The sequence below is a fragment of the Octopus sinensis genome, linkage group LG7, assembly GCF_006345805.1.
Source record: "Octopus sinensis linkage group LG7, ASM634580v1, whole genome shotgun sequence".
Lineage (NCBI taxonomy): Eukaryota > Metazoa > Mollusca > Cephalopoda > Octopoda > Octopodidae > Octopus > Octopus sinensis.
In genome coordinates this window covers 91,886,158-91,903,945 of record NC_043003.1, presented here as the reverse complement: position 1 = coordinate 91,903,945, position 17,788 = coordinate 91,886,158, and the positions used below count along the sequence as shown (strand labels likewise).

At 36.1% G+C, this 17,788-nt stretch overlaps 1 protein-coding gene across 11 annotated transcripts in view; it reads right to left on the bottom strand.

The window, feature by feature from the left end:
• LOC115214348 (vinculin) overlaps window positions 1–17,788 on the bottom strand; it is a 209,816-nt gene that overhangs the window by 76,185 nt on the left and 115,843 nt on the right. For all 11 annotated transcript variants that reach the window (XM_036504925.1, XM_029783533.2, XM_036504926.1 and 8 more), the window contains exon 3: window positions 17,288–17,459. In XM_036504925.1, the coding sequence (XP_036360818.1) occupies window positions 17,288–17,459 (172 nt within the window). The remainder of the gene's footprint in view (window positions 1–17,287; window positions 17,460–17,788) is intronic.

Sequence of the window (17,788 nt, the reverse complement as noted above, 5' to 3'; positions counted from 1 at the left end):
ATAGCACATGGCACCTCAAATGACTCATATTTCAAATTATTCATTAACCACAGAGTGCATCTAAGTTCCGTTTTTAGTCAGTGTGGTACACAAATCTAGAGTAAGATATCCTTGAGAACTTCTCTATAAGCGACTGAAGAGATTAAAAGAAAAAAAAAATAAGTTCCAACAGAAATTCCTGTTGTAAAAACAAAAATTGAGATTCAGAAAGATTATACATAAATATAAAGAGTAAAGATGTAATTAGTAGTTTGAACAAGCTACTGGAAACAGGAAAGCAGCTTGTTAATGTATGTTTTGAAAAGGAGTGGCAGGAGTTCAATAACATGTAAACATTAAGTACACAAGTTGTTTTAATGATATTTTAGCTGGCCTGACAAGTTAATTCTTGTCTCAATACCTTGAGAACTGGCTCCAGTAAACTGAGCTAAGAGAAATAGAATTTCTGAGAAGACAAAGATAGGCATAGCAGTACTGAGATAAGGGAATAGGAATTTAATGTCACATAAATATATTGTAAATAATTGGGGGAAATGTGCAGAAGACTTAATAGATAACTGACAATTGATTTGGGAGTTTTTCTGATCAACATACACACACACACACCACACACACACACACACACAGAAAATAATTATTTCTAACATCAGCACAAAACCAAAGACATTTTGGCATGGTGAATTACATTGACCTAGTTGTTCACTGGTACTTAGTTTATCAATGCCAGAAGGGAGAAGAGATTGAAGACAAATGTAAAGGGACATAAATGAGCATAACTACAGATGTGTGCCCCATCCCTGACTGCTTTCCCATAATTTCTTTAAAATGCATATTTTTCTATGAAATTTTCCAGAGATATGTTTTAAATGGTGTACAATCCAATTATGTCATAGAGGGGAGAAGGATTAAGGTAAAAATATTATTTTTCTCAGAGGACTGTTCCAAATCTCATACTGCATATTTTAAGGAAATTTTCCAGAGATACATTTCAAGGATATAGAATATGATTATCATGATGGAATTTGAAAAGAATTTTTTATCTTCATTCTACCTATCAAAAAATTAATGTCTGGAAATTTTCATTAAAAATTATGCATTTAACAATGAGTGAAAGGGAATGATCCTACTAAAAAATGTTTTCAATCCCCCCCCCACACACACATAATTGTAATTTACACCATCTAAAATGTACCTCTGAGGAATTTCATCTAAATACCTGCATTTTTAATGAAATTATGGAGAAACAAATTCTGAGTGGGATGGTACATTTCCATAGTTATGTTCATAAAAACAAGCAAGATATTCATCAGGCATCAATACTATTTTTTCCCCTGCAATGAAGATTCTGATTTCTCTCCTTTTTCTTTCTTTCTTTTTTTTATTTTCTATCAGGCATTTTGTGAACAAAAGCATCAAACACTATAAAGTTTTCTTCCAATGACTTAGTCATTGGTTCACTATATTTCCAATAATGAGAGTGACAGTGTTCTGTGTAACTTAGATGGAATAAATGCTAAGTATCTTTGTTCAAGTACACCAGCTGTAGTTGTATTGGTTTTCCTGTCATTGACCAGTTTTCACGGCCTCAAATTTTACTCATAAAGCATTGGACAATTAGAGGATGTGGAAAGCCTAAGCATTACACAATGAGATCAAAAGTGGAACCACTTTCTTGTAAACAGGTTTGTTGACCACATAGCCATACTTGGGGCCAAAAATTTGTCACGAAGTATTAGTAGTGTCAGATAATGTAAGCTCATTCTGCTACACGGGTTTAATTTCTGATTCTGTTTGTTACTCTTTACTAACTCATTCTGTCTACAATTTCTAGCCAGATATCAGCTTAGTTAATGTTCCATCAGTCGGATTTTCCTTAAACAATCCTCCTCCTTGGTGGCAGGGGTGATGTCATAACAACATCCAGTTTTCTAGGCTTGCATCATGGGTCAGACTGAATTTCGCTGAGGCAAACTTTCTACAGTCAGATACCCTCACCTGTTTCCTAGCAAAGTAATATTTTCCCATGGTCAACCTGTCTTTTATGGAAGAGTAGATATGAATGACAACACATGATTGGTAATGATGTTCACTTACAAGCATCATACAATGTCAAGACACACATATGATGGGCTTCTTTCAGTTTCCATCTATAAAATCTATGTATAAGGCTTTGGTCAGCTCAGGGCTAAAGGAAAAAGCAGTTGCTCATGATGTCATACAATGGGAATGAACCCAAAGCCCCAAGACTTGGAAGCAAATATCTTAACCACACGACAATATCCTATGGCCATGCACGCACCTTTTTTTGCAACATAGACTTACTCAAGCTTTATCAACAATACTTGAGGCCCCTTTTAAATTGTTTGGGACAATCAGTATACTTTCGTTTTCATACGGCTGTTGTTGCTCTTTAACCTCAGAATATCCGATGTTGAGCAGACCTTCCCATTTTTTCATGAAGAGCATGATTAGTCTCTAAAACTACATTGTCCATTGTACCCTGCTTTTTCTCATTCTACAAAAGGAAAGTGTGCTTTGAGAGAAATGTAGTTACTATTTCTAGCAGGTTAATAAGCTATATAGAGGCCCCTTCCTACTGCTTTCACTCTTCATATTGGTTTCACATTTTGGCATTTCGGGGAGTGGAATTAAGTCGATTACATTGACCCCAAAAGGATGAAAGGCTAAGTCAACCTCAGCAGAATTTGAACTCAGAACTTAAGGACAGAGGAAATGCCACTAAGTATTTAGTCCAAGATGCTAATGATTCTGCCAGCTCATCACTTTCCCCCACTCTTAACACTAAGTTAAAAAGAAATGAAAAGAAAAGGAGAGAGAGAGAGAGAGAGGGACGGACGGACGGAGGGACGGAGGGACGGAGGGACGGAGGGACGGAGGGACGGACAGACAGACAGACAGACAACAGACAGACAGACAGACAGACAGACAGACAGACAGACAGACAGACAGACAGAAGAAAGAAAGAAAGAAAGAAAGAAAGGAGACCTTGAATGCCATGTGCATTTTAATTATCATTAAATATCTGAGATGACCAAATAGCTGTTGCATATCATTGAGATTTAAAACATAAAATTTATCAAAAATAGCCGTTAGATTTTACAGCAGAACAGCAGACATGATATTAGACTAAAGAAGAGAGAAAGAGAGATTGGATACATGAAGAAATAAAACCAAAGTTACAACAATAGCAGTAACAACAAGTGATATGATTCAGTCTCTGAGAAATCAATAAAGTAATTCATAATTAGAGATAGATTATTTGGGGATTAGATTTCTATAAGAACTTTTATCATAGAAATTCAGCTCTACACATTTGTTATCAGTGTCTCCACATTACAGCCACCAACTGTATACACTGTTGCTAATGACAATGAATAGAGAGAGCAAACAGGATTATCTGAAAAGCATGTTGATACAAGCTCTGTCTCTGTCTCTGTCTGTGTGTGTGTGTGTGTGTGTGTGTGTGTGCGTGTGCATGCACATCAAGGAGTTAAAGCTACCAGGATCCTTTGCAAGATAGCTAATGATGGCTAAATGTTCTTTCTTTTTCTTTTGTTTGTTTGTTCCGTCTGCTACATATTTTTATTGTTTATACCCATTCCTTAAAAGGGGATGCTGAAAAGTTCCTGGCTTTGGGTAAAAGAAAATAAAGGAGGATCAGTTAATTAGAATTTTATTCAATATATTCCCCTCTCAGACTCACACCCTCATTGCAGCAGTTCTTCAGTTTTTCTAAACCCTGTAAAAGAACTGAGAACTTTGGGCCTCCAACCGGGCCTTTCATGATACCCTTAAAACTGGGAACTTTTCAGCAACCCCTCGGATATCATCATTATTTTATGACTGCTTCCATGCTGGCATAGTCAGGATGCTTGAACAATATCTAGCTGGTTGAACGACAATGTTTTCTTCCAATGCCCCTTTTTTTGTCCTAGTCTCAATGGCAAGATACCTTTCCTAACACCAGCCACTTGACAGAGTGCACTTTTCTTTCCAGCACCAGCACAATATATGATGTCATGCCATCAGCAAGACTAAAGAGTTCTCTCAGGCCCTGTGTTGTCACAGTTCAGATTACTTAGAATGTACTGAGTGCTTTCTGTGGTACCAGCACTGTTGGAGACACCTTAGCCTGTAAAGCTAAAGAGAGTAGCCTATGACCGATTTTGAGAGGAGTGGAAGTGACAAAGGTGAAGAATGGGAAAGAATAATGTCAGGGGTTAGTGTTTTGAATTTTTTATAAACATATTTTTGCAATTATCTGATAATGAAAGCATAAACTTGCCCAAATGCATCAATAAATTAACATTGATACTTTTTTTTACTGCTGTTACAACCATCTGAGATGGGACCGTCAAAGCGCGATATTTGAGCAATTTTACTATTCAACTTCAAAAAAAGGACGTAAAGCAGCTGAAACTGCTCACAACATCAACAAAACATTTGATGAGCAAATGACCTGTGAGTGGTCAGCTCGAAAATGGTTTAAACGATTTCTCAGTGGAGACCTGAACCTTAAAGATCTTGAGCGTAGTAGATACCCATTTCTCACCAATGACAGTCAATTAAAGCCTGCCATTGAGAAAGATGCATGTAAAACCACTTGAGAACTGGCAAAAGAACTTCAAATTAGCCAGAAAACTGTCTGCAATTATTTGCATGCGATTGGAAAATCAAAAAAGCTCGATAAATGGGTACCACATGATTTGAATGAAAATCAGAAAATGCGCAGACATGAAATTTGCTTGTTGTATCTTCTCCATAACTAAACTGATCCATTTCTCAACCGTATTGTAACTTGTGATGAAAAGTGGATCCTCTACAATAATAGAAAACGTTCTTCACAGTGGTTGGACCAAAATGAAGCACTGAAAACCTTCCCTAAACCTTCAAAAAGGTTATGGTGACTGTTTGGTGGTGTACTGCTGGAATCATTCACTATAACTTCTTAAAACCCAGAAAAACCATTACTGCAGAAACATATTGCCATGAAATTGCCAAAATGAACAAAAATCTGCTACTCCTTCATCCCAGACCGGTCAACCTTCATGACAATGCTCAACAACACGTTTCACTAAGGATGCTCCAGAAGCTGAGGGAACTTGGCTATGATGTTCTTCCCCACTCAGCTTATTCCCCAAACTTTTCTCCTACTGACTACCACAGTTACAAGCTCTATGATGGTTTCCATCAACAGAAAGAGTTCAAAAATCAAACCGATGCTGAAAGTGCATTCAAAGAGTTCATCAGCTCCAGAACTCCAGATTTTTATGTCACCAAAATAAACAAAATTGTAACTCATTGGCAAAAATGTACTGATTATAATGGTACTTACTTTGATGAATAAAATTTTCACATTGTTGAAATATATTGTGATGAATTTCATGCTTCAAAACTTAGCTTACTTTTTATTCAAACAGCCCACATACAGTTGTCCGTGCGAAAAGCAGGGAGTGCTGAGGTCCAACCACATGACTTTCAATGGCTGCCCCTGTGCTTTGTTGATGGTCATCACGAAGCTCAGGCAAATAGGGAATTGAACGTGTTTCATCGGATAAACACAGTCCGACGGAATCAATGGCATGCGGGAAATAAAAACAACATCCCCTGCTCCTTAACTTTTTTGTGCAAACTGCACGTGCATTTTTCTCACGTACACATAGTATCAATCGCAACAGCTGATGTACTTGCGCATACAAATGCACGTTCCCATGGCTTTATCAATCGCATTCTCACCTGGAATCGATTTTTGTAATTTTTTCAAGACTTATACAGGCTCTGATACCGTCAGTATCTACATATCAAATTTGAGCACAATCGGATGGAGGATGCCCAAGATCCTAAAAGACATACACATACACACACAGAATGGATTTTATATATATATATATATATATATATACACACAAGATACCAGTGCTGCCTGACTGGCTCCTGTGCTAGTGGCACATAAAAAGCACTATTTGAATGAAAATCAGAAAATGTGCAGGGTGGCTGGTATTAGGAAGGGCATCCAGCTGTAGAAACCTTGCCAGATAAGATTGGAGCCTGGTGCAGCTTCCCAGATAGCCAGTCCTTAGTCAAACCATCCAACCCATGCCAGCATGGAAAGCAGACGTTTAACAATGATAATGAAGATACATATATACATATATGTATATGTACATACATGCACATATATATCATAATTCATACTATGATCATAAAACAAATTACTGAAAAGAAATTAAAATTCCATATTCATATTTTGCATTAAGTACTACATATAAAAGTAATCAACTTTGACTGAACCAATCTCAGACATTATACACATATATCATCATCTAACATCCGTTTTCTATGTTGGCATGAGCTGGATAATTTGACAGAATCCAGTAAGCTGCAGGGCTGCATTGACCTCTTATGTCAGCTTTGGTATGCAAGTGTGTGTGTGTGTGTGTATGCATATATGTACATGTGAGTGTGTTATGTGTGCATACATTTATATTTAACTCTGATTATATGTTTTTGTATATTTGTTGAGAGAATGATTTATTAATTGTTTAATGCCTTGATAGTACTTCTATCTAACTAATACGCATAACAGCGGTTCCATATAGTCCACATGCTTTACTATATACTCTTGTACATATTATATCTCTCAATTTTCATATTTATCCTTGTCTATGTTTACAATATATGGTCATAATTAATATATTTAGTATACAACATTTTACCATTTTTGGTATCATAAGGACTGTTGTGTCTTTGATTTTTACCATTATTCTATGTATGTTTTTGCATATATAGAGATGTCTATGCATAGACACACACACGTGTGTATGTATGTATGTATATGTGGTAAGTAGCTTGCTAACCAACCACATGGTTCTGGGTTCAATCCCACTGCGTGGCATCTTGGGCAAGTGTCTTCTGCTATAGCCCCGGACCGACCAATGCCTTGTGAGTGGATTTGGTAGACGGAAACTGAAAGAAGCCTGTCGTATATATGTATATATATATATGTGTATGTGTGTGTGTGTTTGTGTGTCTGTGTTTGTCCCCCTAGCATTGCTTGACAACCGATGCTGGTGTGTGTTTACGTCCCTGTCCCTTAGCGGTTCGGCAAAAGAGACCGATAGAATAAGTACTGGGCTTACAAAGAATAAGTCCTGGGGTCGATTTGCTCGACTAAAGGCGGTGCTCCAGCATGGCCACAGTCAAATGACTGAAACAAGTAAAAGAGTAAAAGAGATATTCACACACACACAAATTATATTTTGTACACTTGTTAATGTGGGTATGTATCTCTCTATATATGTGTGCATGTGTGTGTGTTTAATAGCTTACTACATTAAATGTGAGGGTTCTATTTTGCATATACACACATACACAAATGTATACACACATATTTAGAGGCAAATCATTGAAGAGGTCACTGACAAAAGGACTTTGACTGACAAGCAGCATATTAAACCAACTGACTAACAATAAAAAAGTGATATTGAACCAGTGTGTGTGTTTCTGGTCTTTGTGTAAGACAAGATATATTTTTATCATTTTTATTATTTATAACAATTTTAAACCAACCTCTTTCTCTTTTTTTAGTTTTATTTCTTCCTGCATAAAATCTTTCCTGACTTCCATAATATTATTTCTAATTAATAATTCCTCCTATCATTATAATTCCAAATATATTCCATTATTCAACTCTCGTGTTTTTACCATGAGCCATTACCACATAACAGAGTGATTCTTGAATCGCAGTAAGAATAGGTGGTGCCAAGCTTCTTCTGAAAGTTAATCATAACACACAAAACTCCTATCCAAGAGTAGGATCCAAATCTTGACTCAAAGCATGTGCAAATACATGTGCAAAAAGAAAGCAATTTGTTTAATATACAGGACAAGTTAAAAGTCATGAAGGGGTCTGAAAGTTGCATAAATATATCCATTATTATTTTATTTATGTATTTTTATTTATCTTTTCTTTTTCTTATTTCAGTCATTAGCTGCAGCCATGCAGAGGAAACCATCTTGAAGAACTTCAGCTGAATGAATCTTATTTTTCTTTTGTAAAGCAAAGCACTTACTGTTGGTCTCTTTAGTCAAACAGTAAGCACACTAACAATAGTTGTCAAGCAGAGGTGGTGGACAAACACATACACAAATATATATATATATATATATATATATATATATATTGCAAATAAGAAAATGGAGAAGCACATTAGTTGGTTCATCAACTTTAGGACATTAAAATGTTGACTTATTTATTTATCATAACAACAAAAACACTTGTGTATTAATAATTGGGTATTATACCAACAGTATATTGGATAAATATTATCCCTTAGTGGGTTGGATCCACAACCCCTAACTTTCTTGGTATATATATATATATGATAAGCTACTTTTAGTTTCCATCTATCACATCTACTCACATGGCTTTGGTCAACTCAAGGCTATAGTAGAAGACACTTGACCAAGGTGTCACGCAGTGGGACTGAACCCAGAATCATGTGGTTGGGAAGCAAACTTCTTACCATACAGCCATGCTTGTACCTATTATTTATTGCATTTATTCATTTATCTATAGTATTTACAATTTGTCATCGTTCACACCTTGCATACATTTATTTATTAAATATACTGTATGATATGCTACAATATTGTAAGTTTAAAACAACAAAAGCAAAAAATAAGATAAAGGAGTTATTAAATATTGAAGTTCTTTCCTGACTTTTGGCCCACTCTATACAGAAATAGAAGACATCAATTTGCCAAAAAAAGTGAAGAAACACTCATATTCTTCATTTATTGCTATCAGAAGTTATGCCTGGAATGTTGCATATAACAGTAGGTGATACTGTAATGTCTGGGTGGATGGTCAGACAGCTTCTTGCTGGTAATCTAACAACCATCCTATATAATTGATGGTTATTCTCTAACAGTGTACAGTATCATGAATAACTTTGAAACTGGTTATTATTGCAAAAGATGTACACTTTTAGCAAGTTCCCTAATTTCAGCACAAAAACTGGGCTCCCAGTTTTTATCAATTGTCCTGGTGAGTTTAACTTTATAGAAATACTTTAACTTTTTTGTTACCATATTTCTATTGAAACACACTGCTTTTTGCTTCGGTTAATTTTTCTCAGTTTTAACATCCACTTTTTCATGTTCACATTGATCAGATAGAATTTATTGCAGCAGATTTTCTACAGCCATATGCCCTTCTTGTCATTTGTTTCCATGTAAGGTAATATTTCCCAACAACCAGACATGTTTTCATAAAAGATTGAAAAGACAGTATTTGCCTAAGGGTGACACTTATTTATAGCTGTCTCATGATGTCAAAGCAAGGAGACAGTAAAATACACACACATATATATATATATGTTGAAATTAAAGTTTCAATTAAAATTTATGTGTTGGGTTTGTCCCTAATAGTATACCAAAATTCATTGTATAGTTTCCCACCTGCAAGGGGGCAATACAAAATGTGTTGAAACAATCGTTGTGATAAATAAAGTTTCCAGTATATTCTATCTTTAGTGTCCATTGCTTCTATTATATATATATATATTAATAATATACGGTAAAAACTAATTAATTAATTATTATTTTAATAATAATATAATTTACTCCATGATCGATTTACTCCATTGCTGTGGGATAGGTTGTAACACACATATGGGTATAAAAGATAAATATGTATCACATTTAGCTGTATATTTTTGGGAGTGCGGTTGAATATTAGTTATGCAATGACGCTTGATCATGTACATATTTAATCATCGCAAATTTATAAATTGGAGTATCACACTGAGGAAAACAATAGGTAAATATAATTTACCTGAAGTTCAAAATGCATCTGTGATTAACCGAAGCCATGTGGATTCATCATTTTTCTTTTTACCTACATAAAAAGTGTGTTTTTGTCTCAGAGATTTTTATGGTAGTTGAAAAGACATTAGTGTCTATTTCTAATTCAGTATGTGGCGAGGCACTTAGCTGATCCCTAATTATAATTATGTATATAATTATAGAATATTTTTATTATATATATGATGGCCCTTCTTTCAGTTTCCATCCGCCAAATCCACTCACAAGGCTTGGGATGGCACAGAGCTATAGAAGACTCTTGCCCAAGATGCCATGCAGTGAGACTGATTCTAGAACCATGTGGTTGGGAAGCAAACTTCTTACCATATGACCACATAATTTATGCACTACAAAATATTCCAAGTAAGGTATAAAGACCATTCTAAATGTTGTATAGTGAAACTGTACATTCTCCGTGGTAAAAAGTGGTAGTAGTCAATCATGGACAAGGAAGTTAAAAACCTGGTAAAAGGCTGCAGAGGATGTGCACTGGCAGCAAAACTACCTACTACTAAATGTGAACCTTGGCTGGAAGTGAAAACACCATGGTTCCGATTTTGCAGGTCCAGTAAATGGATATTATTACTTAATAGTAGTGGCTAGCTACACAAATTGGCTTGAGGTCATAATGTGTAAATGACCGACCTCATACACGGTAATAAACTTTTTACACAAGCTGTTCACAAGATTTGGTGTACCAGATACAATTGTCTCTGATAACAGAACACAGTTTGTATCCAGTGAGTTTAAAAGATTCTGCATGATGTTCACATTAGAACATAAAACTAAAGCACCGTATCAGCCTAAATCAAAAGGAAGGGCCAAACAGTTCATGGACACTTTTAAGAGAACTTTAAAGAAAGCTAATAAAGAAGCCACAGACAAGGTCACAATCCAACAATTCTTAAGTGTATACAGGGTAACTCCGAATCCAAATGTGCCAGAAGGAAGTTCCCCAGCAGAATTAATGTTTGCCAGAAAGGTGAAGTCAGTATTTGTTACCAGTGAAGAAGAAAATACATACTCGTAAAGACATACCAAAATTCCTTAAATTTAGCGATAAGGTATATATAAGAATGTACAAAAATGGTAAGCAATACTGGAAAGAAGGAGAAACTGTAACATACATAGGAAGAATGATGTATGGTGTAAGAAGCAGAAATGGAATGAAAAGGAGACATAGAAATCAGCTTAAGGAAAGAGTCATAGAAAAGCAACCAACAAGAGTAGAAATACTGATGGATTGGCTATATGACACTTTTCACGATAGTGATGTGTTTATGTCCTTGTAACTTAGCAGTTTGGAAAAAGAGACCAATAGAATAAGTACTAGGCTTACAAAAATAAGTCCTGGGGTCGATTTGATCGACTAAAGGCGGTGCTCCAGCATGGCCGCAGTCAAATGACTGAAACAAGTAAAGAGAGAGTGTAAGGGAGATGTTATATAGTGAAACTGTACACCCTTCCCCAGGTAAAAAGTGGTAGTAGCCAGCCATTATAAATAAACCAGTAGCCGGTCGACAGGAGAAGATCAGGAAAGTCGAGAGTACATGTAGACTGTGTTGATAGTCATGTCTGTGCCGATATAGTAATTATATTGTGGTACTGAGTGGGCGTTATAAAGATCCAACCTTTTGAGGATAATAACACTGTATGACTGGGGGGGGGGCGTACAGTGCCAGAGAGAAACATTCTATCACTGACTTTGGATGATAACAATATCTATCAGAGTCACAACTGTCATCAAAAGACAGATACAACAGTGACAAAAGCCCACTTTACAACACTAAATAACATGTATCTAATCAGACAGAATGAAAAGAATGAGCAACTCTGAGAAGTTTGCACCAAATACTATTATACCTTCCAAAATAGAGCAAAAAAATTCCTGAAAAATGTCAGCCAAAAAGTACAGAAGCCTCCTTTAATAGACAAGAGAGAGGAATAGGGAGAGAGACAGGGGAGGGCAGGTATGTAATATTCACACTTGTTCACTGATAAGAAGGGCTCTGTTATAATAAGTATGTAAGCAATAGAACAGTAATGGGTCAGTTACCAAAGCCCACCCTTTCTATCTTTTTTTAAAGGAATAACATAGACATTGGAGGGAGATGATGGGTAGTTACTTCAGCTTCCCTTTTCAACAAGAGATTGGTGACAAGAAACAGCTGGATAGAGAATCAATCTCTCTTTCACACACATGCACTCACACTCTCTCTTTCTCTCTCTGTCACACACACACACACACACACACACACACACACACACACACACTCAATACATGCACTGACACACCTGCACTCTATTCCTCACCATCTCTCTCTTTCACATACACTCATTCTGTCTCTCTATTTAGCTCCTGTTGGCAATAAGACTATTGCCTGTAATCTCTAATATTTTAAGTAGAAGGATAACTTACTGAAGAGAGATGGGAAGGGGTGCAAAGAGGAATCCTTTCCTTACAGCTGGGGCAAGAGAGCAAGGGATTATTGTAAGGCAGTGTGAGGGATGTTCATATAATCAGCCTCTCTCTTACTGTGAAGGAGTGTGGGCGGGGCAGAGAAGGCTAGAAAGAAATTCCTTTAAATGTCAGATAACAACAGGGAAGGTGTTCATACTTACAGTTGGTAAAAATACTAACAACTAATAAAAGAATAGGAAAATAAGGGTTCTCATAATTTGGTAAGGGGTTCAAATTGCTCCCAATTGGAGGGAAGGAGGGAGTTAAAAAATAGGATGGTGTCTTTTTCTTTCAATGTTAAGAGACTAAGGCTGGTAGTAGACACCTACCCACATACACAGAAAAAGAAATTTAAAAACTCACGCCCACCCATGCCCAACTGAACAAAAGAACAGAACAAGCACCACCTTAACTCCTCCAATGCCCTCCCTACCACCTTTGAAAGTCATCATCCACACTGACATGACAACACCTCCTACACTTCCTTGTAACTAGGTTATCTCAGTGAGCTACCCCATCTTTCTATCATTATCATCTCTCCACAGGATGTGTAGTGGCTGAGCCTGAAATATTACTATGGGTTTGATATGTTTTCCACCAAAGTTACAGCAAAGGAGGAAAAAAAAAAAGAAAAGAACTAAAACACACACACATCTAAAATGTTACATCTTTTCAAACTAACCCACAAACACAGAGAAAATTAAATTTGAACAAAATTCCACATTAAATGAATAGGTGCAGGAGTGGCTGTGTGGTAAGTAGCTTGCTTACCAACCACGTTAGACGGAAACTGAAAGAAGCCCATCGTATATATGTATATATGTGTGTATGTGTGTGTGTATATGTTTGTGTGTCTGTGTTTGTCCCCCCAACATTGCTTGATAACCGATGCTGGTGTGTTTACATCCCTGTAACTTAGCAGTTCGGTAATAGAGACCGATAGAATAAGTACTAGGCTTACAAAGAATAAGTCCTGGGGTCGATTTGCTCAACTAAAGGCGATGCTCCAGCATGGCAGCAGTCAAATGAAACAATTAAAAAAAGTAAAAGAGTAAATGATAAAAAAACCCACAATGACATTTTTCTCCCTTTTTTAAGGAGTGGCTGTGTGGTAAGGAGCTTGCTTCCAAGTCCCACTGCATGGCACCTTGGGCAGGTGTCTCCTACTATAGCCTGGAGCTGACCAAAGCCTTGTGAGTGGATGGGGAAGATGGAAATTGTCCCCACTCTCACCACTTGACAATCAGTGTTGGTGTGTGTGTATGTCTCCATAACCTAATGGTTCAGCAAAAGAACCGATAGAATAAGTGCCAGGCTTAAAGGAAAAATAAAAACATTTGACTAAAAATTCTTCAAGGCAGTGCCCCAGCATGGCCACAGTCTAATGACTAAAACAAGTAAAAGAAAAAAAAAGAAAAGATATATATATGCTTATGTGTGTATATGCATGTCTACTTGTGTATGCACATGTTTATGTGTTTACACAAGTTTTATGTAAGTATATGTGTGCATGTGTATGTTTGTGTGTGTTATTTAGAAATGTAAGATAAACTTACAGAGTATGTATTTTTTTTATTTTATACATCCTCTTATACTTGCTTCAAAGTCCTTCCCTCCACTCTTTTCTCATGTCTATGTTCTCCTACACTGAATTCCTCTCCATCTCCATCAATACTCTTTATCACCTAACTTTCCCTACCTCCATGACACAGAATACACACACTTTTCTGTTTTATTCTGTTTACATTTGTAGAGCCTTAGAAATAGGAAAATCTCTACTGAAAAAGATAAAATTTCCTTCTACTATTATTTATATTGATTCATGAAATTAAATTATTAGATGATTACTCTGTGTTTTACTTCAACTGTCGATATAAAAAAAAAAAAAAAGGAACGTGCTTATATTTCTCACTGATAAAGAATGGAATGAATATTCATGAAGATGATAGATTCAAAGAATTGTCAGGCCATTCAGAATAAAGAGCTCAAAGCAAGAACTCTGAGAATAAAAATACCTAATCAATAACCATGAGTCAGAAAAAATATATTTTGCTTCACCCAAGGGTGTGGTTTAAACAGGGAAGTAGGAATATTTGACACTTTTCCATAACACACAGAACATTTTGCAGGGGTTGAAAGTAGTTTTGGGGTAACTTAACAAACCAACAAAACTAAGGAAAATAACATTGAATGAGAAGTAAAATGGTCTTTTTAAACAGAAAACAGATTTTTGTCAAGTTAATTAAAATAGATTGTTTCAAAATGTAATTATGACCTGTAACACCTGATGAAAGGAGGAAAAAGAAACACCAAATTCCAAATATTGTTGGAAATGAGTCATGAATAAAGATTGTGTACTTGCCAGGCAAGTAATTTGATCTGAGACCATGTATTGAAACTAAGATATGCAGTGAAATCCTGTTAGTACCTAGGTTGCAGTTAGTGTAACAAAAATTTTGACATAAATGTTGAAGTGAAGTTTAACAGTCTTTGTGTGTTTTTGAATGACTAATAATGTGTCTTCCACACTATGATCATTTTAACTATGAATAAAGTTTACTTTGTATTAGTTAGTGATATCAAATGTTTACAAGTTTATGAAGATATATGACTTTCTAAAATTATAGACTAGCGTTGAATGTTTCTTATATTTAACCTGTTTAGATCATATAAATTATGAAATATCTTTAGTCTATAATTAAAAGCTATTTTGATTGCCAATTCCACTTTCAATGGAACAGTAAATTATAAAATGTAGTGAAAATTAATTTAGTAAATACAAAGAAATACTTGATTTGAACTCAAATTGTAAAGACCTGGAAGAGCAAAATACCTTGACAAAATACCTTTTGTAAGATACCCCTTAGCATTCAGATTACTCTGTGAAAGTAACACTTATTTATTCTTACTGTTTTGAATTAATCATGCAATATCTTGTAACTGAGATTTTGATGATGTGACTGTTTATTTTCAGAATGATCTTGTAGAGTAGATGTGAGAGACTAGATCTGGCCAGTTTGAACTGAAACAGGCAGAACATTTTGGCTGGATATGGCCAGTTTAAATGCTAAAGGGCTAATGATTTTAATAATACAGTGTAAGCTCATTGATTTAACAATACCATAGGCGCAGGAGTGGCTGTGTGGTAAGCAGCTTGCTAACCAACCACATGGTTCCGGGTTCAGTCCCACTGCGTGGCATCTTGGGCAAGTGTCTTCTGCTATAGCCCCGGGCCGACCAATGCCTTGTGAGTGGATTTGGTAGACGGAAACTGAAAGAAGCCTGTCGTATATATATATGTATGTGTGTGTTTGTGTGTTTGTGTTTGTCCCCCTAGCATTGCTTGACAACCAATGCTGGTGTGTTTACGTCCCCGTCACTTAGCGGTTCGGCAAAAGAGACCGATAGAATAAGTACTAGGCTTACAAAGAATAAGTCTCGGGGTCGATTTGCTCGACTAAAGGCGGTGCTCCAGCATGGCCACAGTCAAATGACTGAAACAAGTAAAAGAGTAAAAGAGAGTATATGATAGTAGAATGGATATCAAAGAAATTGAGAAATGTCAGGACCTAGATGAAGAGATTGTGGAAGATGGAGGTAATAATTATTTCTGTGGTAATTGGTGTACTAAGCACAACACCCAAACTGCTACCTAAGAGGCTGAAGGATACTACAATTGAAATGGATTGTTGACATGCAAGAATCCTAAGAAAGATTCTTGAGATTTGAGGAGACTTGTCACCAAACACTAGGATAATTAAATTAGCGAAGATGAAAAATGAGTAATGGGTATATATGGCATATATGCCCATTACCCACTTTTCATCTTTGGTCTCATTGCTTGTTTACATCAGGTGGCTTGGATACGAAATGCCATAATGAAAATCAGTGCTGGCTGTAATTTCTATAGAAAATCTGTGGAGATAACATTAACAGGTGATGTAAAGAGAACTGTGAACACAGTATTGACTTATAAAAACGTTTCATACACTTTATAGTATATTATGGTTGCACAACAAAATACTGTGTCCCAACAAGTCATAAATAATTAAATTAGCATTCAGTAGCTGGCAGAGTCATTAACACTCCGGCAAAATGCTTAGTGGCATTTTGTCTGTCTTTACCTTCTGAGTTCAACTTCCACCAAGATTGACTTTGCCTTTCATCCACTAAAATTTTGTCTGGTGTGTAAACAACTCTGCCAGAATGCTGGCATATTGATGATAATAATAATTTTTATTTACTATAGGCACAAGGCCTGAAATTTAATGGGGAGGGACTAGTCAATTACATTGACCCTAGTATTCCACTGGTACTTATTTTTTTCAATCCTGAAAGGATGAAAGGTAGAATTTGAAATCAGACTTAAAGATGGGACAAAATGCTGTTAAGTATTTTGCCTGGCATGCAGACAATTCTTCCAGCTCACCACCTTATTGATGATGATGAGGATAATAATAATAATATTGATGATTCTCATTTTTGCTCAAGACCAGCAGCTTTTGAGGGGAGGGGGAAGTCAATTACCTCAATTACACCCCTACCTCTGTGCTCAACAGGTACTTATTTTTCAGCCCTAAATGGATGAAAAGCAAAATTGATCACAACAGTATCTGAACTCAAAACTGCCATGGTTGACTTTGCTCTTCCCCTGTTTGGGGTTGACAAAATAAAATGCCAGTTAAGTACTGGGGTCATTGTAATCAACTTGCCCACTTCCTTCTAAATTGCTGGCCTTAAGCCAAAATTAGAAAGAATTATTATATAGTATAAAAGTTCTGAGATGGGCAGAATCATTAGAGTGTTGAATAAAAAGAAGTTTTTATTTGCCACAAGGGCAACTGATAAGGGTAGAGTACAAAAACAAAATACAAAATAGTGCAAAGTTCACACAGAATTGGTTATGAAAAAAGAAATGGAATAAAGAGAAAAACCTACCTCGTGATCCTTCAATGAGCTTCTTCCTAGCAGGGGCTGAAAAAGGGTCTCCCCGCAGCATATCCGAAGCCTGGAGGAGCAGAATAGAAGCATCTTCGACACGGCTGAGCGCTGGTGGCATATCTTGTTTGAGAATCTGGTCTTCACTGTTGTTAATGGTATCATAACCAACCTGCAGACAATTGCAACATCCACTTTAATTATGTTTAATGTGGTTCAGAAGCATGATAAAACATGATTGAATCACACACACACATACTCATCTACAGAGACACATACATACAGAAAAATGTGGACACAAATACACACAAAAATGTTTATCCTCTCTTCTATAATGCTTGTTATGCCTGTCTTTGTTAAATCATTGCTAAAACATTATCTTCATGTAATTTACAGAAGTGGTTGCAGTGTGATGGTATATCAACAGAGTTTAAAAGCTATGAAGAGAAGTTCAAATTCGGTAACTCTCCTATTCTTTTCCATTCATTGAAAATTACTTCT